This window comes from Meriones unguiculatus, chromosome 2, assembly GCF_030254825.1.
Source record: "Meriones unguiculatus strain TT.TT164.6M chromosome 2, Bangor_MerUng_6.1, whole genome shotgun sequence".
NCBI classification, from domain to species: Eukaryota; Metazoa; Chordata; class Mammalia; order Rodentia; family Muridae; genus Meriones; species Meriones unguiculatus.
This window is the reverse complement of record NC_083350.1, coordinates 93,692,854-93,718,852: the sequence shown is the minus strand read 5'-3', so window position 1 is coordinate 93,718,852 and position 25,999 is coordinate 93,692,854. Positions and strand designations below refer to the sequence as shown.

General features: G+C 46.9%; 1 protein-coding gene across 1 annotated transcript in view; it reads left to right on the top strand.

The window, feature by feature from the left end:
* The first annotated feature begins 13,829 nt into the window (after nucleotides 1–13,829).
* Nucleotides 13,830–25,999, top strand: part of C2H12orf75 (chromosome 2 C12orf75 homolog) — a 42,192-nt gene continuing 30,022 nt past the window's right edge. Inside the window, exons 1-2 of the mRNA XM_060377836.1 lie at nucleotides 13,830–13,988; nucleotides 23,919–23,943. Coding sequence (XP_060233819.1) covers nucleotides 13,943–13,988; nucleotides 23,919–23,943 — 71 coding nt within the window. The 5' untranslated portion in view covers nucleotides 13,830–13,942. The remainder of the gene's footprint in view (nucleotides 13,989–23,918; nucleotides 23,944–25,999) is intronic.

Below are 25,999 nucleotides of genomic sequence, written 5' to 3'. Positions count from 1 at the left end.
TGTTTAAGGTAGTAGACAGCTTGTTGAACATAGTTTACATTGGGTTGAAGATAGTTTACAGCTGGTTGTAGGTACTTTACAGCTGGTTGTAGGTAGTTTACAGCTGGTTGTAGGTAGTTTACAGCTTGTTGAAGAGAGTTTACAGCTGGTTGTAGGTAGTTGACAGCTGGTTTAAGATAGTTTACAGCTGGTTGCAGATAGTTTATAGCTGGTTGAAGATAGTTTACAGCTGGTTGAAAGTAGTTGACAGCTGGTTGTAGGTAGTTGTCAGCTTTTTGTAGGTAGTTTACAGCTGGTTGTAGGTAGTTTACAGCTGGTTGCAGGTAGTTTACAGCTTGTTGAAGGTAGTTGACAGCTTGTTGAATATAGTTTACAATGGGTTGAATATAGTTTACAGCTAGTTGAAGATATTTTACAGCTGGTTGTTGGCTGTTTACAGCTTGTTGAAGGTAGTTGACCGCTGGTTGAAGATAGTTTACAGCTGGTTGAAGATAGTTGACAGCTGGTTGAAGATAGTTTTCAGCTTGTTGTAGGTAGTTTACAGCTGGTTGAAGGTAGTATACAGCTGGTTGTAGGTAGTTTACATCTGGTTATAGGTAGTTTACAGCTGGTTGAAGGTAGTTGACAGCTGGTTGAAGATAGTTTATAGCTGGTTGAAGATAGTTTACAGCTGGTTGTAGGTAGTTTACAGCTGGTTGTAGGTGGTTACAGCTGGTTGAATGTAGGTTACAACTTGTTGAAGATAGTTTACAGCTGGTTGAAGGTAGTTTACAGCTGGTTGTAGGTAGTTTACAGCTGGTTGTAGGTAGTTTACAGCTGGTTGAAGGTAGTTGACAGCTGGTTGAAGATAGTTTACAAACTGGTTGAAGATAGTTGACAGCTGGTTGTAGGTAGTTTACAGCTGGTTGTAGGTAGTTTACAGCTGGTTGTAGGTAGTTTACAGCTGGTTGAAGATAGTTTACAGCTGGTTGTAGGTAGTTTACAGCTGGTTGAAGATAGTTTACAGCTGGTTGAAGATAGTTGACAGCTGGTTGTAGGTAATTTACAGCTGGTTGTAGGTAGTTGAGTGCTGGCTGTAGGTAGTTTACAGCTGGTTGTAGGTAGTTGACAGCTGGTTGAAGATAGTTTACAGCTGGTTGTAGGTAGTTTACAGCTGGTTGTAGGTAGTTTACAGCTTGTTGAAGATAGTTTACAGCTGGTTGTAGGTAGTTGACAGCTGGTTTAAGATAGTTTACAGCTGGTTGCAGATAGTTTATAGCTGGTTGAAGATAGTTTACAGCTGGTTGAAGATAGTTTACAGCTGGTTGAAAGTAGTTGACAGCTGGTTGTAGGTAGTTGTCAGCTTTTTGTAGGTAGTTTACAGCTGGTTGTAGGTAGTTTACAGCTGGTTGCAGGTAGTTTACAGCTTGTTGAAGGTAGTTGACAGCTTGTTGAATATAGTTTACAATGGGTTGAAGATAGTTTACAGCTAGTTGAAGATATTTAACAGCTGGTTGTTGGCTGTTTACATCTTGTTGAAGGTAGTTGACAGCTGGTTGAATATAGTTTCGAGCTGGTTGAAGATAGTTGACAGCTGGTTGAAGATAGTTTTCAGCTTGTTGTAGGTACTTTACAGCTGGTTGAAGGTAGTATACAGCTGGTTGTAGGTAGTTTACATCTGGTTATAGGTAGTTTACAGCTGGTTGAAGGTAGTTGACAGCTGGTTGAAGATAGTTTACAGCTGGTTGAAGATAGTTTACAGCTGGTTGTAGGTAGTTTACAGCTGCTTGTAGGTGGTTACAGCTGGTTGAATGTAGGTGACAGCTTGTTGAAGATAGTTTACAATGGGTTGAAGATAGTTTACAGGTAGTTGAAGATATTTTACAGCTGGTTTTAGGTAGTTTACAGCTGGTTGAAGGTAGTTGACAGCTGGTTGAAGATAGTTTACAAACTGGTTGAAGATAGTTGACAGCTGGTTTTAGGTAGTTTACAGCTGGTTGTAGGTAGTTTACAGCTGGTTGTAGGTAGTTTACAGCTGGTTGTAGGTAGTTTACAGCTGGTTGTAGGTAGTTTACGGCTGGTTGAAGATAGTTTACAGCTGGTTGAAGATAGTTGACAGCTGGTTGTAGGTAGTTGAGTGCTGGTTGTAGGTAGTTTACAGCTGGTTGTAGGTAGTTGACAGCTGGTTGAAGATAGTTTACAGCTGGTTGAAGATAGTTTACATCTGGTTGAAGATAGTTTACAGCTGGTTGTAGGTAGTTGACAGCTGGTTGAAGATAGTTTTCAACTGGTTGCAGATATTTTACAGCCGTTTGAAGATAGTTTACAGCTGGTTGAAGATAGGTTACATCTGGTTGAAGATAGTTTACAGCTGGTTGAAGATAGTTTACAGCTGGTTGAAGATAGTTTACAGCTGGTTGTAGGTAGTTGACAGGTGGTTGAAGATAGTTTACAACTGGTTGCAGATAGTTTACATCTGGTTGAATATAGTTTACAGCTGGTTGAAGATAGATTACAGCTGGTTGAAGATAGTTTACAGCTGGTTGCTTATAGTTTTTCGCAGTACAGTTCACCCTGCCCTTCAGGAGCTCTCTGCACCTGGCTTCAGTTCACATAATCACAGTTGTTTTTCTCTTTCCTTTGCGGCCCCTCACTACCTGTGAGTGCTTGTTAGATGGCAGGATCTGTCCTAACACCGGAATGTGGGTTTGTGTGCGTTTGTGTGGGTTTGTGTGCGTCTGGCAGGAAGTCTGTTCCATTCACTTTTTCTTCTTGGTCTCCCCTCTCAAAAAGGAAGTGCTTGAGGTGCTAAGATGAGAGGCAGCCAGAAGCTATTGAACAGGATTACTTTTCCCCCCAAACAAGATTGCTTGAATAATCTTTTATCTCATTTATTGACTCCTTCAAACACATTCTCTCTGGACTGACTCTGGGACTTGGGGAAATTTGTTGACCTGAAAATTAATAGCTCAAGTTGATTGAGACTTCCCGGTGTGTCTGGGGTTCTAGGAATGCAAAATCAAATAAAACCTTGACCTTGCAGGATCCATATTTTTATTTGTGGTGGTGATTGAAAGGAAATAAATAAAATGTGGTGCTACAGTGTGTTAAGAAATATGTCCAGATACGGAGGGAGGCGACACTCACTCTTCCTGGCCAGACAGACACTTGCCAGAGAGGGGGACTTGACGAGCTGTGCTCGCTCTCTGCTGCTGGGAAGAAATACCTGATGTAAATAAACGAAAGACGGAAAGAATTTTTTGCCAGCTCACAGTTCATTGGGCTCAGTCTATGGTCACTTGGCTCTGGGTCTCTGGAACAGCTGGTGGCAGAACCACGTGAAAGAGCTGTTTCACCTCATTGGGGAGATGACAGGACGGGACAGAGGAGGGAAGGAGAGGAGAGGAAATGAAAAGAGGTGAAGAGGGAGGGGAAGAAGAGGTGGTGGTGGTTTGACTGAAGGGGAAAAAGACAAGACAACCCTGAGCCTCTGACCCAATGACCTATTTCTTTCCCGCTAGGCCTCCACCTCCCAAAGTTTCCATGACCTCCAAAAAACAGTGCAACCAACTGGATACTGTATTTTCAAAACATGAGCCCATGGGGGACATTTCATATTCAACTCACCACATGGCCTTTGGTCAAAATATGGCGGTGAAGGTGTCCAGGGGAGGAGGAAGAGCACACCCACCAAGAGCTCCTGTGCTAACCCAAATGCGATCCTGAATGTCTGTTTGAAGAACTCATGAAAAGCTGGAGGTCGGACAAAAGGAGGCAGGGTCAGACTATGAAAAGGGTGGAAACTATGCCTGGTGGTGAGCCCTGATCGTGGTAGTGGTGGGAGCAATATCAGGCATTCAGTAGCAAAGTCATATGCATTAAGGCAGGAAGAACAGTTGGCATCAGGCTGGGTATGTCTGCTTCCTCTTCAGGGTACCATACCTGTCTCCTCCATCTGGATAGCATCACTCAGTTGATGTGGCCTCCTGGAGGCTGTCTTGCCTGATTTTCCTCATGGCCTTCTCACCATCCTCTTCTGTGGGTCTCTACCAAGTCCTGGGTGTGTGTGTAACAGAGCACACTTCAGCAGCCTGAGAGCTGGCATTTTGAAACGGTCATCACTTAGCATCCTGCATTCTACTATGGCTCAATAATATTTGTTCTCAAATGAATGAGAATAATAATCCTCTCCTTTAAATTTCCTGAAGTCATACATGAATGATAACTCCCAATGATCAAATGCTTACGTACCATTTGTGGGGTGCTTTATGGTCCTGGTTAATCCCCACACAAAATGATTAGCTAGTAACAGCATGGTATTCCTATTATATTTTTATTCTTAAACAAACCCTCATTAATAATTACCATGTGCTGGGCATGCTAACTCACTTAATTCTCAGAACAACTTGATGCAGGTACTCACTTATTTACCTTTTTGACAAATAGGGAAACTGAGTCACAGAATGACCAAGTAACTTGCTAGTAGATGGTGAGGTCAGAATTTGGACACAGGAGATCTGGCTTTTGAAGCTCTTTGTTGCATCTGTTCTGCCCATGCCGTAAGCAGAAGAGCTTAGGGACTGTGGACCAGCCTGCCATCCGTGGTGGTTGCTGTGTCTTTGGCTCCCAAGCTCTAAGCCTGCAATTTCCTGCCCTGGTCTAGTGTAAACATAATGTGAGCGATCACCAGGGTTATTGCTGAGACACTCAGAAAACTGGATTTCAACTAAATAAAGCCCCACAGGGAGAAATCTGACTCAGGGCTGGCAGAGGCACAGCTGGCTCTGACTACTGGTAGCTTAAAAGCTCGAGTGAGAAGAAACGGGAAAAAAAGGGGGGGCTGGGAAACTGAGTCTGTAAGGAGTGGGGCAAATGGGGAACTGTGGGGCTGGGGAGGTGCTTCGGCGGGCACAGCTCTTGTTGAGTCCATGTGAAAACCAGGCACAGTGCTGGGGCTGTTGGAGACAGGCGGATCCCAGGGTTCAGGTGCTAGGTCATCCAACTAAAATAGGGCTCTCCAGGTTCACTGAGAGACCCTGTCTCCAAAAATTAGGGGTGAAGCAATAGGTAGACATCTGATGCAAGTGTACCTGTAAGTATACCTGTGTGCCCATGTTTGCATGTACACACACACACACACACACACACACACACACACACAGGAATGGGACTCAGAAGGAAGCTCTGATCTAGAGGGGTTTGGCTTGAGATGACCCATTTTAAGGTCTTTAAGCTTGGAAGCCCCTCAGCCATTTAATCTTGAGGTCTCCTTATGCTTCCTGACATCTGCTGTAGCATTTCCAATCAGAAAAGGATGTCCTCATTATGCGTCTATGCCCCGCCTTGTCTCCTCTGCTCGCAGGGCTTTGCCTGAATTAGGAAATTGCTTCCTTCGGAAATCCTCTAAGTCCAGGTTCCAGACACAGGATTCCAAATGTCTTCTGCCTTAGCTAATGACTCAGCGGCTGCCTCTCCACCTTTCCTTCCTCTCTTCCAAGCGATTTAATCATAACTGCCCCTGGATGTTGTTTAGTTAGTCATGGTAACAGAGCCATTTCATAGGCCAATTAGCAACACAGACACGATTGACATTCTGGCTGCGTGAGGCGCATTTCTGAGATCCTAGTGTAAAGGGCTGACTGATTTCCATGCATCTCCCAAAATGTGGCTGATGAGGGTGTCATGGCTGAGGACCGTCTCGCTCATATGCATGTGAGCACAGTGCTCTTGGACCCGTTTGTCAGGCCATCATGGGAGGTGGGAATATGGCATGTTTGGTCTCATTTAAAGTGCCTACGAAGTAAGGGTGCAGGGGGAGGGATTCCTTTGCGAGAAGAGGACTATCCAGGAGAGGCGTACGGTCCAGAATTTCAGTATCAAGCTTCTTTTCCCACGTAGAGACAAATCTGCAGCTGTTAAAATTCGGTTTTTGAAAATTGAACTTATAAAACCACAAACCACTGTGATGAAGACGTCAATGTACATGCACTCCAACTGCCGCCCGGGCTTCCCACAAGACTTCATAGCATTTTGCATTTAAATATGACAAAAAGAAAATAAAATTCAAATTAAAAGGCTACGTTCAGTAAATAGTTGTAGATAGATAGCAAATCAATAAATGGATTTTTACTTTATAGTGTTTTGTATGTGTTTTTAGTCATCAAAAATTATACAACCATATTTCAAATCTTTAACAGTAATATGCCAACATTTATAAATGGAAATTAGAATAAAAGATTTTAGGTGTAGGCTGGGTGTGGTGGTACACACCTGTAATCCCAGCACTTGGGGAGGCAGAGGCAGGAGGAGTTTGAGATCAGCCAGGTCTACAAAGTGAATTCAGGACAGCCAAGGCTACACAGAGAAATCCTATCTTGAAAAACCAAGAAAAAAAAAAGATTTTAAGTGTGTTCCATTCTGTAAGTGAGGAGACCAGTACATTTAACATCACTTAAACATTATTTGATGCATGCATGCCTTGAAATGTCACAGGGTACCCACAGGCACAAACAATTTCCTTCCTTCTTTCCTTCCTTCCTTCCTTCCTTCCTTCCTTCCTTCCTTCCTTCCTTCCTTCTTTCTTTCTTCTTTTTTTCAAGCCAGTGTTTCTCTGTGTTGCCCTGGCTATCCTGGAACTTGATTTGTAGACCAGCCTGGCCTTGAACTCAGGAATCTGCCTAGCTGGGATTAAAGGTATGTACCACCACCACATAACAAAAAGCTAAAATTTAAAAATATAAATTAAAAAATTTCAGAAAAATTAGTTCCTGCCCATGGTTTGAATCATAGTGTAATATTCCTTCAGTTATCGGGTACACTCATCCAGTTCTGTGGGCTAATAGGTGCCTATTATATTGTGAGCACTGATGCAAAAAAAAAAAAATGCTCTCAATTCCTCAGAAAAGAGTGAAGATGTTTCCTAAGTAATATACTTCCACGAAAAGGACATGCCGCCCGTTTATTTCACAAGTGTGTTAAACCGTCATCATGGTGCTGAGTAGGTGCTAGGCAATGGGTTTGCCTAGAACCCTGCCTCCTAGAAATCATTCTCTCCTTTCTCCTCCCTACCCCCCATCTCCTCCCCACACCCCTTAGAGAAACCCAGTGACTCTAAACAAACCTTTTACTTCAGATCTTAGTTTGTCCTGAGGGTCAGTAAGTCCACAGGAGCACAGAACAACGTGAAGCTTTCACGGGGTAAAACTTCTACATAATCAAGTGTAAAGGGTAGCAGTGTCTCTACTTGCATGAGAGGCAAATCTATCCAGACAGAGAGCAGACTATTGGGGGTGGGGTGAAGGGTTGGGGCATGGCTTTTGGTGGGTTCCAGGCTTCCTTTGGGGGAGGTGGACATGTTCTGGAATTAGACTGTGGCTTTGGCAGCACAACACTAAGGATGCTCTATGCACTTCGCATTGGTTAATTCATGCTTTGCGAATTTGTAGGTGCTGGCGATGTGAGGAAATAGGTGTTTTTAAAGGGGATCTGCTGCCTGGTTTGAGCCTTTGCTAAACCTTCCCTTAGTGAAACGGGGAAGCTATGTGACAAAGTAGACAGAGCCTAGATATCGTGGGATTGGAATGGAATCCCACCAGGCTCCTCATGTCAGAACTGGATCACTTTTCAGATCACTTTTCTCCATTCTCAGGGTCTGCCTGTGCTGCGGTTGCCAAGCATTGCACCCTGGATTCTTCTGGTGTGTGTGGGGGGAGTTGAGGATGGCTGCATTTGATTAAAACAAAGCCAGGGAGCTTTAAGGCCTGTTGATATAGTTCTTTGAATCGTCAAGTCTCTCCTTAAATGTCCCTGTCACTGTTTGACCTTGTGTTTTCAATCTCAGCCCTTTGTGTGGCCAAAAATACCTTTCATGCACTCATCCCAAAAAATAGTTAAAGGGCTCCCATTTGTATTTATATGGTTTTTATTTTATTTTATTTTATTTTATTTTATTTTATTTTTTTGTCTGTCTGCTCTAGAATGTGACCTTGGTGGGAGCACAGATAGAGGTTCTTCAATATCAAGCCAGGCCTGATCTCTGCCTTTAATAAACAACTTGTGGGAGAGAGTTGCATACTAACAAGAAAGTGTGTTACCTTCCGGGTCAAGGCTCTGTCACTGGGAAGGTGAGACAGGACTTTCTGAAGAAGTAACTCTGGAGTGAAGCATGAAGGCTGAGCAGAAATTAATTAGGCAAAGAGGAGAGGAGCCAGTATTCCCTGCAGTGGCAGGATGGTATGAAGAATCTAAGCACCTGACGGATGATGGAAAGAGGATAGAAGGGAAGAGATGGATAAAGGGCCTTACTGCCCAGTCAGACACTTTCATTTTGCTCTTAAGAATGATGGGGGGGGGGGGGCTGGAGAGATGGCTCCGTGGTTAAGAGCCCTGTCTGCTCTTCCAAAAGACCCGGGTTCAATTCCCAGCACCCACACCAAAGCTCACAACTGTCTGTAACACCGGTTCCAAGGGATCTGACTCCTTCACACTAATGCACATAAAATAAAATTAAATTAAAAAAAAAAGAATGATGGGAAGCTAGGGAAGGTATATGGAGAGCAGGAAGTGGTGATCTACTTGGATTTACATCTGAATATCCATGCTGCAGCGGTGGAAATGCCAAGGAAAGGACTTCCTGGTTGGATGTGTGCTGCCACTTGCTTCCCTTCCTCATTCTAAGCAGTTCACAAAGTGGACAAGGGGCAGGAAGCTCTGAGTTCAAGTTCTTGCTCTGAACAAGGAATCAACAGTGAGTGAGACTTCCATGGACCTCTGTTTCCTCATATTCAAACGATTACACACCATGGGACAACTGCCTTTCTAGCTACCCAGAAAACGAGCATTCTTCTCAGGGTCTGAGGAAAATCTTGTCCTTCTTAAGTCATCACTGGTCCCCAGCATTTTAATTTAAGGGATGGCAGCTTCTCTTTCTTCCTCATCTCAGAAATCATTTCACCTTGGGCTTTCCCTTTGGGACTTTGAACCTGGAGAAAATGACATGTGGTTAAGAACAGGTGGCACAGGCTTTTGATGGTGGTAAAAGCTGGGTGTGGTGGAGCAAGCCTATAATCTAAACCCGTGGGAGATCAGAGAGAACACCAGAAGTTCAAGCTGTCCAGTGAACCTGAGGGCAGCCTGGGTTACAGGAGCCCATGTCTCAAACAACCCTCTCAGTTAACTACAGTAATCCTCCCCTATGTATGTTGATCTTACCAAAGGCGCACTTTAGCTGCCTGAAGACACAGCTCTTTACTGATGTTTTCACACACACACACACACACACACACACACACACAGACACACACACACACACAGACACACAGACACACACACAGACACACAGACACACACACAGACACACACAGACACACACACACACAGACACACACACACACACACACACACACACACAGACCTACATGCACCGAGTTTAAAACTAAGCACAGTGAGAACTTAGCAACAACTAACTAATAATAAAATGAGACATTAAACATTTTAAGGCATTTATTTATTTTTACTTGTATGAATGCCTTGCCTGATGTGTATCTCCTGGAGGTCACAAGAGGACACCGTGTCCCCTAGAACTAGAGTTGGATGGTTGTGAGCCACCGTGTGTGCTGGGAACTGAATCCTCCCCTGGAACTGGAGTTATGGATGGTTGGAAGCTGCCGTGTGCATGCTGGGAAGAGAAGCGGCTTCTCTGCAAGAACACCAAGTGTTCTCCACTACTGAGCTGTCTCTCCAGGCCCAATGCAGGACAGTTTTCGTCAGATACTGCCATAAGATGATATGTGTGTGGCATGCCTCAGCGTTCATGCTTTTCCTCGTGAGGTTGTGAGGTGAGCTGATTGAATGACAGGCACTGCAGCACAGTGTTGAGCTACTGACCTTCTGAAGATCCATCGGAGGAAGGATGGTTCTGGCCCATGAGATGTGAGCAGAGTGCTAGGTTTCTCCTGACGTTGAAGTAAGCGCAAGGTGGGAATGCGCATTCACAGAGTGTCTTCTATGCAGTGTGCTTAGGGGCCAAGGCAGCTTTCTTGCCAAAGTAGAAAGAAGGAAAAATGTAAACGAAATCCAGGCTATCCAACATGGCCCCACACGGCGGGGAGACTTCCTCTGCTTCACAGCTTCCTGTCTCCTACAGAGCGGACTCAAACTCTTCTCTCTCCTCTCCACAAAGCGGTTGCTGTTCAAAGGCGGAAACAAGGCTGAGTGGTGTGGTTTTCCCACCGCAGAGAGCGAAGCCAACATTGATCAGTAAGGAAATGGGACACGCAGCAATGATTTGCTTTTGACCAACTATGTTTAGAAGCATCTAAATGTAACAAACTATTGTCTATAAGATAAAATAAAACAAAACAACTCCTAAAAAGGAAAAGAAGGCATCGTGCTTGCTCTTTGCTCTCTGTTTCCATCTGTGAGGAATTTTCATTGCCTCGCAGCTGACCCTGTGTAGCCCTTGGACTGACAGTCCTAGCACCCCCTCCCAGCCCCCACCTGGCCTTTAGCCTGGTCTCCTGGCCTTTTTTTCATTTCTTTCTTTCTTTTCCTATTGGTGGAGCATACTCAGCACACTCTTGCCTCAGGGCTTTGTCATTCTTTTTGTCTGGAATCTTCTTGGATCTTGGAGTCTCCCCCACCCAGCAGACCGCTCTAAATGCTCGTCCCATGTTACCACCTACTTAAAGCACTGCCATTTCTGTCTCCATCCTAAGCCGTTATTCCAGGAACTTGCTTTATTTTGTTTTTTTCCATTGGGTTTGTGGTGTCTAAAATTGCCTCGTTTTGTCTGTTCTTCCTAGACTTTTCCTTCATCTTGTTCACGGCCATCTCTCATGCATGTGGAAGGCTGACTGGCCCTGAGGGAGATGCTGAACAGTGTGTGTTCAAAGAACGGATACATGCTGTAGCAATGTCAGGGGGAGTAGGGTGTTAGCAAAGATCAGGGCTCCAGCCAGGGAACACATCTTTGGTTGAGCAGGTTAGGTCTATGGCTGCACATTCTCTCTCTCTCTCTCTCTCTCTCTCTCTCTCTCTCTGTCTCTCTCTCTCTTACACACACTCACAAATAGCTGCATGGAGAGCCATGAGCTATCTATAAGAGGATGTGGGGAGAGAACTTACATGATTTATGTCCCTAGAGGGTTCTTTTGCTGGGAGTTATGAACCGAGATTTCCCCCTGGGTTAGATATCACCAGGAAGCAGGGCAGTCCCATGGGTAGGTCGGGAGGACTAGGCCTAGACACAAACCATCAGCAGTTGGTAAGGTGGTGGCCGTTGCTCCACTAGCCAGGACAGGGCATGTTCTCTCTATGCAGTGACTTCTTGGCAGTACTGGACCGGGGTCTTGGTTTGTGTCTCTGCTCTCCAGTGAGAGTGGCCTGGGGTGGTGTTCTGTGCCATCATCCTGGGTAGAAACTGCCACAGAGCAGCTGGAGGTGTTGAAACAGCGTCTGGATCTCGTGGTATGCTTTCACTGCTCTTTCAGGAATCTCAAGAGAGGAGCTCGGTGTCAGACCCACAGACGTAAAGAGCAGTAATTCTGCCTATCTGGAAGTGGCACCACCCCTTAGGGGTGGCCCCTGGAACAAGACGGCAGAGACCAGGTGGAAACCAGCACACTGTGAACCAGCACACTGTGGCTTAGTCTCCGGGGGGCGTTCGGTTGGAAGCAGATCCGGGGGTGTGGCCCGGGGGCTCTCATACAGCTTCCTTTCCTGTCTGCTCTTTGCTGACCTAGTGAGACCAGCCACCTGAAGCAGCGGTTAGTTCATAATGGACCGAAGAGAAAAGGGCTCATGATGCAAACTCCAAGTTACTCACAGACATTGCAATGGGAATGGAAGTTAGAGTTCAAAGAGAATGCTCAGCTTAAAACAGTGAAGCCAGGAGCACGGAGGGCGAGAAAAGAGACACCTGCAGCCGGGTACAGGACAGTCGGGAGGACACCATAAGACTCAGACAGACAAGCCATGAGAGAAAGCAAGGAAATAAAGCTCCAATTTAAACTCGCTTGGAATTTATAGGGAAGCCCAGGTGGTGCCAAGATCTTTGCGAAGTTCTGGTTACAAAGATGAGGGAGACAGTCTCCGCAGACAGACAGTTTATAAACAGGTTAGCTACATTGCCACAGAGGACACCAACAGAGTGACACAGGGAGGAAAGGCTTTCAGCAACCACAGCATTGCTGAGTTTGCTGGATGGCCTCCAAGAGACCCCAGGCCATCGGGTAGAGGAGCCAGGCAAGAGAGAGTCAGGATAATACAGCATTTAGGGCTTGCACAGGGCTAGAGGTGACGCTGAGTGCTTAACTCTCTCACCAAATCTTTATATCTTAGCAACCTGCCTCATTTTCTCTTAATTTCTTACTATTCTGCAACTTTAGTTTTTATTGGCATAGGACAATGAGCTTGGAGTCACTGCCTCAGGCCACTCTTTGGTGATAGTTAAAGTCCAGGACTTTAGGATTAGGTGAGCCCCCTGGCAAAGAGAGGCTGTTGCTCTTCAGCCCTGTAACAGCTTCCGGTCCCCCCCCCCCCCCGACTTCTCCACCATAGAGGACTATATTCCCCTTTAACCAGCAGCCAGAGCAAAACCTTCCTTTCTCCAGTTGGCTTCTTGTCAAGTATTTGGTCACAACTAGAAAAAAGAAACTCACAACACTTGAAGAGTGCCCTTATTTTGTCCAAGAATAACAAGGTCACGGACACCTACGTTTCCATGGAGGATGCGGCATCAGTATTGCTTGTTTCCTGACTAACAGGATTCCCAAGTCCTGTTATCTCAGAGGTCACGATCAGGTGTCTGCCTGAGCTTTGATCCTGTATGCTTTTCCCAACACACCTACAGTGCTAAGCCCGTCTTGTAAGCCTTCCCTCCCTGTGTCACTCTGTTGGTGTCCCCGTGACAGCATAGTTCATCTGTGTATAAGCTGTCTGTCTGAGGAGGTTGTCTCTCTCATGTTTGTAACCCAGAATTCAGCAAAGGACTTGGCACAGCTGAGCTTCTCTATAAATACCAAGCGAGTTTAAACGAAGCAGTGTTTCCGGGCTTGAGTTCCCCTCTCAGTGAGTTTTATTGATTCTGCATCGTGAGCCAGTGGGACAGTAAGAAACAGAGGATCCTCCTCTTCAAGGAACTTGTATTCCTACTCAGAAGTCCAAGATGTGTAACAGCAGCCGTGACTGAGGCACAGATGCCGAGCGGGTGCTTAAGTCCGTTATCCACATCTCTGTATCCCTCCTGATGTCACACAGCTGTCAGGGGGCAGAACAGGGGTTGCGACCCCAGTTACGCGTGTCCACAGTCGTTCACAGACCTGCCTGAAATCGGAAAGCGGGGAGAGACTCTCGTTGCAGTCTGGGAGACACTGATTTTGAGGAGCAGCACTAGGTCTGACCAACCTGGGCGAGTTTTCTTGGTGAGGAGGTTGTGGGGAACGAAGCTGTCACCGCTTTCTTCGAAAGCAGGAGAGGTTTTGGCTTCGTCTTCAGACCTGAACATCATTGACTCTGTCAACCTTAGCCATACCAGACAGACGTCCATGTGCGCAAGGCAGGTGTTCCTTGTCATCTCTCTCCTCTAGACACCCCGGGGGGAAGGAGAACACTCGAGTAAAGGAAGGTAAGGCGAAGAGGTGGGCGGGAGGGCTGGTGAGCCTCGGGTACTCGGCGGCCCAGCTGCGGACCACGCCTCCGGCTTTGGCTGGCCCCCAGCCCCCACCCCACTTCAAACTCCCGCCCCCTCTGAACCCCCACCAATGGCCGGCCGAGGAGCGCGCAGGGAGCTGCGGATTGGCCGGCGCCTCGGTTGCCGCGGTGACGGGTGGGTCCGTGGGGGGTCCCCGCGCGGGGCGGGGCTAGGGCTGTCCCTGGTTCCCGGTGCCGCCTCCATCTGGGTCTCCGCCTCCAGGACCTGCGGTCGCGGAGAGGTCCAGAGCGCGGCTTCCCCGCAGGCAGCGTGATGGGTTGCGGGAACTCCACTGCCACCAGCGCGGGCACGGGCCGAGGTAAGCGGGGCTGCGGGGCGTGGGAGAGGAGGCGACAGCAGCGGGGGTCGCGCAGGTCCCTGGCCCCATCCTCATTCTCAAGACTGGAGCTTTTCGCCTGCATCTGGAAAGACCGAGAGGGAGCCGGTGCCCCGTGCGGGGGCGGGGGCGCCCGGATTCTGCGGGTAGGACTGTCGCCTGGGTCCTGCAACCGGGCTCTGCACCCTTCTGGGGGCCAGAATTTCTGGGACGCGTCTCTGGTCCTTCACATCTCCTTCCACTGGCGCGTCCCCGACCCCTTGGCTCCCAGACCCTGTTCCTGGAAAAGTGCAGCTGAGCAAGTCAGGACTTTTCTAGGCATGGGGGTGGGGCCGAGTGCCAGTGGGTTGGAACAGGAGCCTGCAGGGCTCCAGAAACTGCTCTGGTGGCTCTGCTTGCTTAGGAGACCCACCCGGCTGGCTGCCCGTTTAGGTTCTCACTGAGAAGCTGCGGCAGCTAGATGCTCAAGTTCGCGTGATAAAGCATTGATATTGGCCTCTGTTGATATATTTTCACTTAAAAATATAGCCGAACGTGTCTGTACACGACTTCATTTCGTTGATTGGCAGGGTAGGGCTTCTAGATTCCCCTGGCTAAGCCAGGCTTTGTATCAAGTAACTTACTGTAAGATTCAGCCCTTCTGATTAAACTAGCTTCTCTTGGATTTGCTTGGGGTATTCCCTGCTGACGTGTTTTAGCATCTTTTGGACAGGGTTCCCTAGCTTCTCTAGCTGACTTTAGTCAGATGTCACAGTCCGCCCTAGGCAGCGAGGGAAACAGCAGTCAGACCCTGCAGGGTTTACCAGGCTCATGTGGGTGCTCTGCTAATCTCTTTGAAACCTCGGGCTGCCACTTCCCTTAGCCAAGACCTTAAGGCTTGGCAGTTATTTTTTGATTGATTGAAGTGCTTAGGTCTGCTATGGTACATGCTGGCCAGGACTTCCACCATTGGGCTGTGTTCCCTGGCTTGCTTCTTACTTTGAGATAGGTTCTCACTGCGTTGTTCAGGCTTGCCCTGAATTCACTCCGTTGGCCTCCAGCTTGCAGTGTTCCTGGATCAGCTTCTCTATGTGAGCTGGGATGAACTGTCCGTGGTGCCAGGCCTGGCTAAACTTTTAACATTTGCACGATGGGAGCCATCCTGGAAATCTGCCCAGGTCACTGGCCAAATTTCATCTGTCTTTTTTAGCAGTCGGTGTCATACTTGTGGAATCAGTCTGTTTCAAGAGACACAAAAGAACACCTGGCAGTCAAGGCCCAGGGAAAGTTTATCCTCAGTAGGAGACCTTCCCGGTCTTGAAATAGGGTCTGCCTTTGGGATATGCAGGCAGCCACTGGGAAGCAGTGCTCCTAGAATCCTATAGCAGTGACTCAGCTCAGTTAGCACCATATGCAAATGAGAGCCAGGGCAGGATTCAAGCTCAGGAGTGGCCATGTTTCATTGAAACATGGAAATGAGGAAAATCTTCAAGCCTCAAGTGTGCAGGCCCCAGATTCTTTGGTACCATATAACCCATTGCATATGTGCTTGGTTATTTTTTTTTTAAAAGGCTGAGAATGTTAAAACAAAACAAAACAAAAATTGGAAGAAGGATCCATAACAGATTTTCTTAAAAGTGGAGCAAGGTTAGTGCATTTACATTTTCTAAGAATTTATTTTTATTCATGTGTATGTGTGGCCGTCTGTATACACGTAGGTACCCAGGAATACCACAAGAGGGCATCCTATCGCGGAAGGCTAGTTACACGCTCCTAACTGCTGAGCTGTTACTTCAGCCCCATGCCTTTACATGTTTATTAACAGCTCACATGTCAAATTTGGAGTTGGAGAGAAGTACTGTTGTTAAGTGAACAGAGCGATGACTAGGTAGTTCTGAATGTTAATGTACACATTACATTACAGTGTAGCCAAGCAGTCTAGAAATTGTATTTCAGGGCCAGAGAGATAGCTTAGTTGGTTCTATCTCCAACACCAAGCAAACTGGACATGGCAGTGTGGGTCTGTAAGACAGGAGGGTCAGAAGTTCAAGACCATCCTCAGTTGTTCCTTACTTCATAGTGAGCTCAAGCTATCTTAAAATCAAACAAACACATAAAACATCCAACAAAACAAAACAAAACCCATCTCCCACAAACAAACAGAGAATCGTGCTTCTTCTGCCAATCTTGGTAATCTGTGCCTGTTATCCTACACTCAGGAGACAGGGGCAGGAAGCTCACTACAAGTTCATGGCCATCCTGGTCTATGTGGGGGCTTCCAGGCAAGCTAGAACTGTATCTTAAGAAAAGAAAAGAATCCTATTTCTTGGGGCAAAAATAATTTTCTTTAAAAGTCTTTGATTGACTTTTTTTTTTTCCAAGAAGATCTCTCATTGGGTAAAGGGACACATAATCACACTGAGAAAGATCCCTCAAAGTGCGTGCTCTTAACGATTGCTTTTGTTTGTGAAGGCCGAGCACGCACCAGCACGCTGTTCCCTGGCTTGCTCTTTGCTAAAAATGACTCTATGTTCAGAGAGTAGGGAGTACATCCTGTAAACCAGGAAGGAGAGGGCGCCGTGAGTGGGCGTGTCTGCATCATCTCTAATCAGGCTCTGCCCTTGGCTTTGAGGAGTCGCCCCCAAATATCCCCCCCCCCCAGCCTGCGTGTCCAGCTGGCTGCTTTCAGGATTTGGTCATTGTTATTTTCTGTCTGTCAGCTGGTGGTCTGAATTTTAGTTTCTGAAAGGGAAAGCATCAAGATGAGCACTAGAAGGGCAAGAAAGGAAAGCCCTGACGCAGAGATGAATCTGTTCCAACTGTGACCTGGGATTTTTGCTATCACTGTAATGACCAGGCTGCAGACCCATACCAAGCCTATGAGATTCCATAAGCAGATGATGCCATCCAGACCACTGGGGATGAACAGACCACAGCATCTAACATGTCCTAGAAACCCTGCTTTCAATATTTCATACTTCTCAGTGGCCACACTGAAAGAAAACTAAGTAATTAAACAGGCAAAGAAGGTGAAGGAGAGCTGGTGACCTTGCCTGGAAGTGCAGGCTTCCACGCTGTTGTTGGCTGTGTTGCTGTGGGCATTTCGCTTTGTTTTTCTGAGCTCTGGTTCCTTTGTCTATATTGTGGGGGATAATTGGATGTACCCTGGTTCCTAGGGTGTGAAACTCCAAATCAGATAATGGAGGGAAACACTGTAAAATGAGATTACCATATTGCAGTAAGAAGTTATTAGCACATTGAAAAGAAGCTGATTTCCATGAATATTTTTCTATAAAAAAAGACAAATCTACTTTTGTCTCCAGAGGCCTGAAATCACCATTATAAACTCTATTTTAATATATATATATATATATGACAGTCTCACCATGCATCCCTGGCTGACCTGGAACTTGCTATGTATATTGGGCTAGCCTCGAACAAACCCCATTTTATTCCCTCCATATTCAGGCAAACCCAGATAATTATTCCTCTCTTCTCTCAGCTATCTAGACACTGCTTTTCCTGGCCATAGCCTAGTGTACTTGGCTGACCTGACAGACTGCCGTGGACTTGAGTACATGCTATCTGTAAGCCACATTAGTGGAGAAGCTGGAGTAGGACGTCCATGGCCACGAAGGAAGAAACGCATTGCAGCCCCTTCACTGTCCAGGTCCCTTGTGCCCTTGACTGCAGGTGTGCCTATGGTCCAGCCCTCTGTGCAGAACACGCTACGCGAGACTATAGGACGGGTGGGGCTGCCAGCAAGAGGTGACTGGAGAAAGGAGTCCGGTTTCCCAGCTTGAGACACTAAATGCAGAGGCTTAGTCTGTGAGAGCAGTTGCTGTGTGGTGTATGGTAGAAAATGCCTAGGTGACAGGGCTCATCAGGGAAGGCTTCCTGAAGGAGGAGTTGAGCTGTTGGTGCAGATGGCTTTGTGAGACTCATTTGAGGCTGGAAGAGCTCCCCATTTTAAGCACCCCCCCCATAGTGCTGGCTCCCCAGCTTGGGACCCTGCTCATCTGTATGTGTTAGACAAGCACTGTACCATGGCACCTGAGTTCTCTCCCCCTGCCCATTTACTTATCCATTTGATTTCGAGAACTGCTGATCCTCTTGCCTTAGTCTCCCACTCGCTGAGTTCCAGAATTTTCCCATCATTCTTGCGAACAGCTCATTCTGAATATTTTGATAGGAGCATTTCCTCCCTGCAGGAATTTGATTTTTCCCAACTTAGAGCCACAGAAGACGGCTGTTTGTGCTTTCCGTTTTGTGATGTTTTAGCACATTTCTCCAGAGAAACCGCTGTATAAAGCACTCTGGATGTTTATTCCGACACGGGGATCTGTGGGGTGCCCCTGCATAGGCATCCAAGACTTTCTGCTGCATGTTTTTCCTCCAGCTCTTCCCTCAGGAGGCAGAGATTGAAGCCCAAGGATGACCTCGGACCCCAGGCACAGGAGGGTGGCCACAGGTCACCTAGGTACATGTAACGCCCACACAGAAGTATAGCCAGACGGAACCCCTTCTTATGTGAGTCAGAAAATAGCAGTTCAGCTTGCGGAGATGGCACGGTGGTTAGAGCCTGGCCACGTGGGTGGGTGAACTGGAGCCCACGTATGTGCTGGGCAGGTGTGGCAGCCCCTGGACCTCCAGTGCTCCCTCCGCTTCTGTCGTGCTCTACTTTTTTAGAAGTCCAAGTTTCTCATTAAACAGAAACCCTGGGAGCCTTGTGTCTTTGCATAGAGCCCTGCCCCCACTCCCGTGCTGGGGTTATAGCAGGCTGGCTAGCCTCGTGAATAAGATGGAGAGAGATTAAGGTAGGACTTGATGTCACCCACGGGCATCCACACGTCTATGGACCTCTAGACATAAGAACATGCAACACACACGCATGTACACACACACATGCACACGCACACACACACACACACACACACACACACACATGCACGCACGCACGGAAGAAAAAAGTCCCAGCATTCCCAGATATCTGCAGTATCCCATTTCATTGCTGACTAATTGTTTACCTACTGGGCAGTCCTTTTAGAAACCCTAGGCGTGACATTTGAATCAGTTAGTCGTAATTTTTACCAGAGATAGATAATGGGCAACCATCTGGCCTTAATTTTGTGGGCAGTTTATTGTCACAGTGCTCCTGAGTTTTATATAACAGCAGTAGGAAGGGGAGGAGCTTAGCAACTGTCTTATTTATCAGTGTACCTGGGGAGTTAGTATAACGCTTTGGGGCCCAGTTATTTAACTTAGCTGCTGCATTGTCCTCAGTTAGCTAAGTAATCGTGTTCCCTTTAATGTAACCACAGAGGTCCAGCCTGATTGGCATCTGCGGATGGTCTGATAGTGTGAAGCGAGGCTGCCATCCTTAGCGCTAGCCAGGCCCGGTGGGAAACGATAGCAGACTGTCGTCAACGTGGTCACTTATATCTTACCGTACTCTCCCCTCCTGCCCCAGTGCTAGACAGGCCATAGCGCCTCCCTTCTGCTCTGTCAGCAGCTGAGCTCTGTTTTCTCTCTCAAATACATTTTGCTGGACAGACAGCTGCTGTTTCGTCATTTCCTGTTCCCACCTCCACTATGGGACATCCTCCTGGAAGCTCCTTACACTTAATTCCTAACAGCATCCTTGGCCCTTAGACCAGTTCTAAACTTGATTGTGTGTGTGACATGTGCCTGGAGGCCAGAGGAGACCCAAGTCCCCAGCACCGTGTCTTCTCCACCGCATTCCAGTGCGTCTCTCCCTGAAGTTAAAGCTTGTCATCTGGGCTAGACTGGCTGTCCAGCAAGCTCCCAGGGTCCGTCTGTGTCCAGTCCCCAGGGCTGGGATGGTGGTCATGTGTGTTCATGACTCGCATTTGTGTTGGGGATTTGAACTCAGGTCCACGTGGGTCTGTCATCGTTTCTTTTTCTTTTCCTTTTTTACCAATCTAAAGTTAAATCATTTAAAAAGGACAGCGTAGAGTAAAGGAGTTTTTCTGGGAGGGAGCATCTATACTTGTTGACATAATTGTCTATTTCTAGGACACATTGACCTGAAATTGTCACTATGTTGTTGGAAGAAACTTGGCTTATGGATTGGTTTTGTTTTTTGCTGGCGTATTAAAAAAAAAAAAAAAAGCCAACTCAAAATCATTGTTTTGAACTAATGAGCTGTTGTTTTACTTCTGGCCCCACTGAGAACATGACATGGATTTAGTACATTACTGGTCAGAGGAACCAGACTGAAGTGTTAAAAATGAAAGCGCATGCTTACCCATCGGTAGACGGTTACCTAGCTCGCAGCAGGAGTTTTCTTTTAGACAACAGAGTCGCTCTGAGTGTCCTCATCATTTCCCATAAGTACCAACGGGGTCTGGGTTCCTGATTGCTTCCACTTTAAGAAGAACAGTTTGTGAAGCTGTGCTGCATTTTTTCCCATTGTGAAAATGTGTGATTTTCTTTCAGCAGGGATAAGGGGCTCGGTGGCAGGCCTCTTGGGTTGGGTGGGCTCGGTGGTCATGCTCTTGCCTGGCATTCTTACAGTCTGGCTTTGCTGCCCAGTGCTCAGAGTGGGAGGAAAGAAGATATTCTCTTGGCTAGTGTCAGGGACCTCTCATATTAACAAGTGTGCGAATTTTCACCAACCAAGAACACTCTGGGCAGCCCGGCTCATTCTTCTTCACACTCACTCTGCATGGAGGAACATCTGCCTATTTGAACCAAGATGATGATGGTGATGATGATGATGATGTGTGTGTGTGTGTGCGTGTGCCTGTGCACGTGTGTGCGCGTGTGTGTGCGTGTGCGCGCGCTTCCAGCCATCTACAGGCTAACGTAGAACCGGCATGGTGATTCTCTAGTAATAACATTTGTCTGAGCTCCTGGAGCATGAGGTGTGTCACAGAGAATGTAGGCTTCCCAGATCTGAATTTTCCCATGAGCTTCTCTAAGCAATGAATGAACTAACTAATTTACTAGTGCTGGTAATTGAACCAAGCCCTCATGAATGCTAAGTGAGTGATCAGAGTTTAAAACCATTTAATTACGTTTCTCTGTGTGTGTGTGTTTGTGTGTGTGCATGCACACACCATGGCACGGTTGTGGAGGTCATCGTACACATTGTTGGATTCAGTTCTGTCCTTCAACTATGTGGGTCCTAGGTATTCAACTCAGGTCATCAGGCTACAAACACCTTTACACACTGAGCTATCTTGCTGGCCCAGGAAGTGTTTGGTTGTTGTTTTTTAAGGAGAGGAAGGACAGGAATAAGAGGTCATCATGGATTGAATGGTGTTCCTTAAGAAGCTGTGCCCCATCCTGACCCTTGGGATGTCTGAATCCTCCCCTTTTTGGATATATAGCCAAGTGAAAGACTTTGAGGCAAGTCTTGAGACTTTGATGACACCAGCTGGTCTGACTGAGCCCTGAATCTAATGAATATACTTGCTGGTTGTGCTTGTGCATACTTGCTGTCCCAGCACTTTGTGGGAGGTGGAGGCAGGAGGATCAGGAGTTCAATGCCAGAGGCTAGAGATCAGGGGTCTCTTTAGCTAAAGAGTAGGAAGCCAGTCTGGGCTACTTGAGTCTATGTCAAAAATAAATCTGGATGAGACACTAGAGGAGCCAGGGAACGGGGCAGGGAGAAGGCAAAGGTGGTGGGAGGATGGAATTAGAAGGAAGGTTGATGTGGCCCTAGCTGAAGGATGCCTCGGAGTGCCCACGCTCCCCAGGAACTGGGATGGATTCCTGGAGGTTGAGGAGCGTGCTCCAAAGCCTCAGGCTTCTCACGGTTTGGTCTTTTGGACACTGCCTCCCCATGCTGAAGCTGCTGAAGATCAGGACCTACCCGGACAAGAGTCTCTGCATAAAGAGTCCTAGCATGCTGCCCGCAAGGGAAATTCCAAGGGTTTAAGAACCAAGGGAAAAGACCAAACAGATCTCTATGGCATCCAAATAGCAGATTAAAAGTAAAATATTTGGCGGGATTGAGTTTGCAGTGCATTTCTACATGGCAGCCTTTTGCTTTTAAGAACTCATGGATACAGGAATGAAATTGTTCTGAAGTGTAAGGTGGAAGGTAAAACAATTAAGGTGAGCTCATGTGAACAACTCATCATGTTTAAGTCTTAAAGGAACAGTTACCTTCAGAAAGAAATGATCTCTCTTCCATAGTGGAAGCAGTTACAGTTTCCTTTCCATAGAAGACACTGTCACCTGTCCTCCATTGCTTTAAAGAGGAATTTTAAATAGTTTTATTTGATTTGCTTTTGTGTCTGAGTGTGCTGCCCGACTGTGTGTGTTCACCATGCTTCCCTGGTGCCCTCTAAGGTTGGAAGAAGGTGTGGGATCCCCAGAACTGGAGTTATGGGTGTTCATGAGCCATCGTGTGGATGCAGGTGATGGTGGCTGGTCTCAACCGATAAACCATCTATCTCCCCAGCCCCTCCCCTCACGTCTTGTTTTTTTCTGAGGCCTGCACAATGCTATGTTTAAAAGCAAAGAGGCAGTCTGGCAGGAAACAAAGGTTTGTTTTTTTTTAAATTTAATTTCATTTTTAGCAGAGATACATGATGTAGCCCTAGCGTCCATGGCGAAGTCGGCGCACCACTCTAAGCATTTGTTGACTAAATTGTAATCAAATGACTTGCAAATACAGTTTAAAGCACGTGGGATTTTTTTTCCCCTGCTATCTGAATAATTCTGGTCAATGCATTTTTGACATAAATTAGATTAGAAATCTTGATCTGTTTATCGTAATAAAGTAAATGTGATTAACATGCCACAGGGAGGAAAGACACTTGTAATTTTTTTTATTGTTTTATGAGCTGACACTTTTTCGGGATAAAGTGGGTTTAAATTTCACATTTTATGTACCTTTGTACTCTGATAATGTTGCCCCAGGTATCCAAACATGACACAGTTATCTTCAGAAAAAGCCCTCTGAAATGAAGCTTTCGTGAAGATCCTGACGCCCCCTACCCTGCCCTTAGCTCCCTGTGTCACCGGGTTTCTCAGAAGAGCTATCCCTTCTGCTTCTGAAAGTGACGAGTGCTTTCCACGCCGTCTGCTCTTGATGAAGTGTGCCTAGGCCTGCCCCCGCCCCACACCCCACCACAGTTTTTAAGCACACACTGCCTTTCACAGATACCCTGGAGGAGGAAAGCGATGTGGGCTTCTTGGGGAAGGAGACACAGTTTTTGAGCCCAGCAGGGGAGTGTTTGTGTCCAGGGCCTGGCGCAATCAAGGTGAAGAGGATGGAGAGTTCCTGATGGCTGACTGACGTGAGGGCTGATTACACAACACGGTTTTAAAAGAACGTGGTCCACACAGGACTGTGCTTTGCCCTCAGAGCTGCCCTTGTCTGTCAGGCTGTCTCCATTCACTAGACGTGGGAGCATAATGTTTAGTGAGTGTTACACAAACGCTGGAGAGAAGTCTCCCCTTGCTCAGAATGCTGCCCTCCAGCTCTGGGCCGAAGCTGCGCCCGCCGGCCCTGAGCTTGCAAGCTTCCGGACTGCCCCAGGTGCTCTGCTGCGCTGCGACTCAAACTCTCCCGCCTACCACACAAAGGAGCAGGGACCTCTCTCTTCCCCTTCCCATGAATAAAACTAAGAAGGATATTATTTCTTTCTAGTGTTTCTTCTGGATCCTCTGCTTGTTTCAACTCTGAAATTCCTCATTTTTGAGGCATTGGTTGTTTATTACTTATTTATACTATAAAAAATGTCTTGTTGCTGGTTGTTTTGTTTTTTTAATTTTAGGATGATGGTTTAAAGGATTTTAAATTCCGAAGTGTCTCTGCCTGCTTGCCTGTTTGTCTGTCTTTCTCTCCCCTCTGTCCTCCCTACCCCCAACATATGAATGTTCCAACCCATTAAGTAATGGACTTGAGTTTTAGAAATACCATCACACTGATACATTTTTTCTCCCCCCTCCCAGGTCCAACAGGAGCAGTTAAAGATGCGTAAGTACTTGACATTTTGGAGGTTTTTTTATAAGCTCTCTCTTCAAGAAAGGCTGTTTCTCATGGTTCTGACCTTTAGGAATCTAGATGTGGCTAAAAAGATATGGGACACATTCTGTGCTGTGCACTTGCAGACTTTTTATTTATTTATCGTTTGATTTACGGCTAAGTGCTATTTGAAGTACGTTACTATTTGTGACTTTTCATGTCAGTCCTTCAGTTACCCTGGCATGTTAACTTAGAAGAAGAGGCTGTCTGTGCATCCCAACCTGTGCAACACCTCATGACGACGGAGGCCAACATGTAGCTCCTGAGACTCTGCTGTGTCTCAGAGCTGATCAGGAGGAAAAGTGGAGCTGTCCTTTACTCCCGAGAACGCTCAGTCGTTTTGGTGGCAATACCTGGGTATTCCTAGACACTCAGGAGAATTGTGCAACCATTTTCTGCACCTTGACTGTGTCTTTCTGAAGTTCATGTGTTGGGAAGTCGATCCTCAGATCCCACTGTTGACACTTTGAAGCTCTGGGGAGGTAATTGGGGTTCTTGGGGTCATGATGGCGGAGGCCCTGTGATGGGATTATGGGGTAGCTAAGAAGGGGAAGAGAACCCAACCAAACATGTTTGCTTGTGTCTCCATGCCCTCTGCCGTATTCTGAGATGGCCCAAAGGCCCCCAGCAGACGCCAGCTTACAGCTCACTGTGCTCTTGGACTTTATAGAATCCAGAACCACAACTCAAATATGCTTCTATTATTTGCAGTTCATCCAGCCTCAGGCGATTTGTTATAGCCATGGAAACTGGGTCAAGACATCCTTCCATATAACCCGTGTTGAGCTGAACTGCAGGCTGAGGACTTAATAGTCACACGTCTGTGTGAGGTTTCTGATGCTCAGGATGCTGTCGGTGTCTCCGTTCTGCCTAACTGTCATCTGTATTCTAGATGTAAGAAGGCGGGTATAGGAGCTCATGGTTTCAGGGGTTTCTGCTCACAGTGCTGTCGCAGTTTCATTTCTGTTGCTATGATAACGTACCCTGACAAACAATGTAAGGGAGAGAGGGTTGCTTTCAGACTGGTCCAGACAGTCTGAGCAGGGCAGTCAGAGCAGCAGGCGGGAAAGGCGAGCCTAGGGACAGGAATCTGACCGTTCGCTTCGCCTCAGCATTCAGGAAGCAGAGAGGGTGGGAAGCGGGCCCACCCAGGACGGTGCTCCCTCCAGCCGGCCTGCACCCTCTAAGCGCCACAACCTTCCCAGACAGCATCATCAGCGGGAGGCCATGTGTGCTGACACGTGGACCTGTGTGTGTGTGGTCACCTCACCTTCAAACTGCAGCTGTGGAGGTTGTAATTAACGTTTCTGTCCCCAGTTAGTCACATGATGGAAAAGTTCTTTGCTGAGCTTCCTGGGGGGGATGAGGGTTGCCCCCAAGTGGTCCACGTAGATCGGGTGAGGGACGGACAAGCCTTTGGTTCGTGCTGTAGCGGAGAGCCTGCACAAGGACAGGGTTTGACCTTACAGGGAAGAAATGTGCAGTCTTTTGCCCGGCTTGGGTGGCTATCAGGCTGAAGGGGGAGGGCTGACGATTAAAGCTGTCAGTGCTCCAGTAATAAAAATAGAACCCGCCTTTTTCTTTTTTTTTAAACCACAAAGAAGAATTTAGAGAGGGCTAGAGCATTGTTGCAAAGATTGCTGGGAATTAACTAGCCATTTCGAGTGAGACTTTCGGGCACAAAAGAAACAGTAATCACTTGCTTCAAATTCCTGGTGGAATGCTTGAGTCTCCAGTGGTTTCTGGAACGACTCGAAACACACTTCTGCCCTTGTAAACTGTGTATCCAGTGAAGAGGCCATCTTAAGTGGTACTTATTATTAAAAATAAAATGTGATAAGCTGAAAACTGTTCAGGATGCTAGATGTCCTGTAGTGTCAGATTTCCAGCCAAGGCATGACTAATGCCTTTAAAAAAGTTTTTATTTATTTGTGTGTGCACGCGCGCATGTGTGCGTGTGCTCCTGTGTGCATGCTGTATATACGCACATCACAGCACACACATGGCA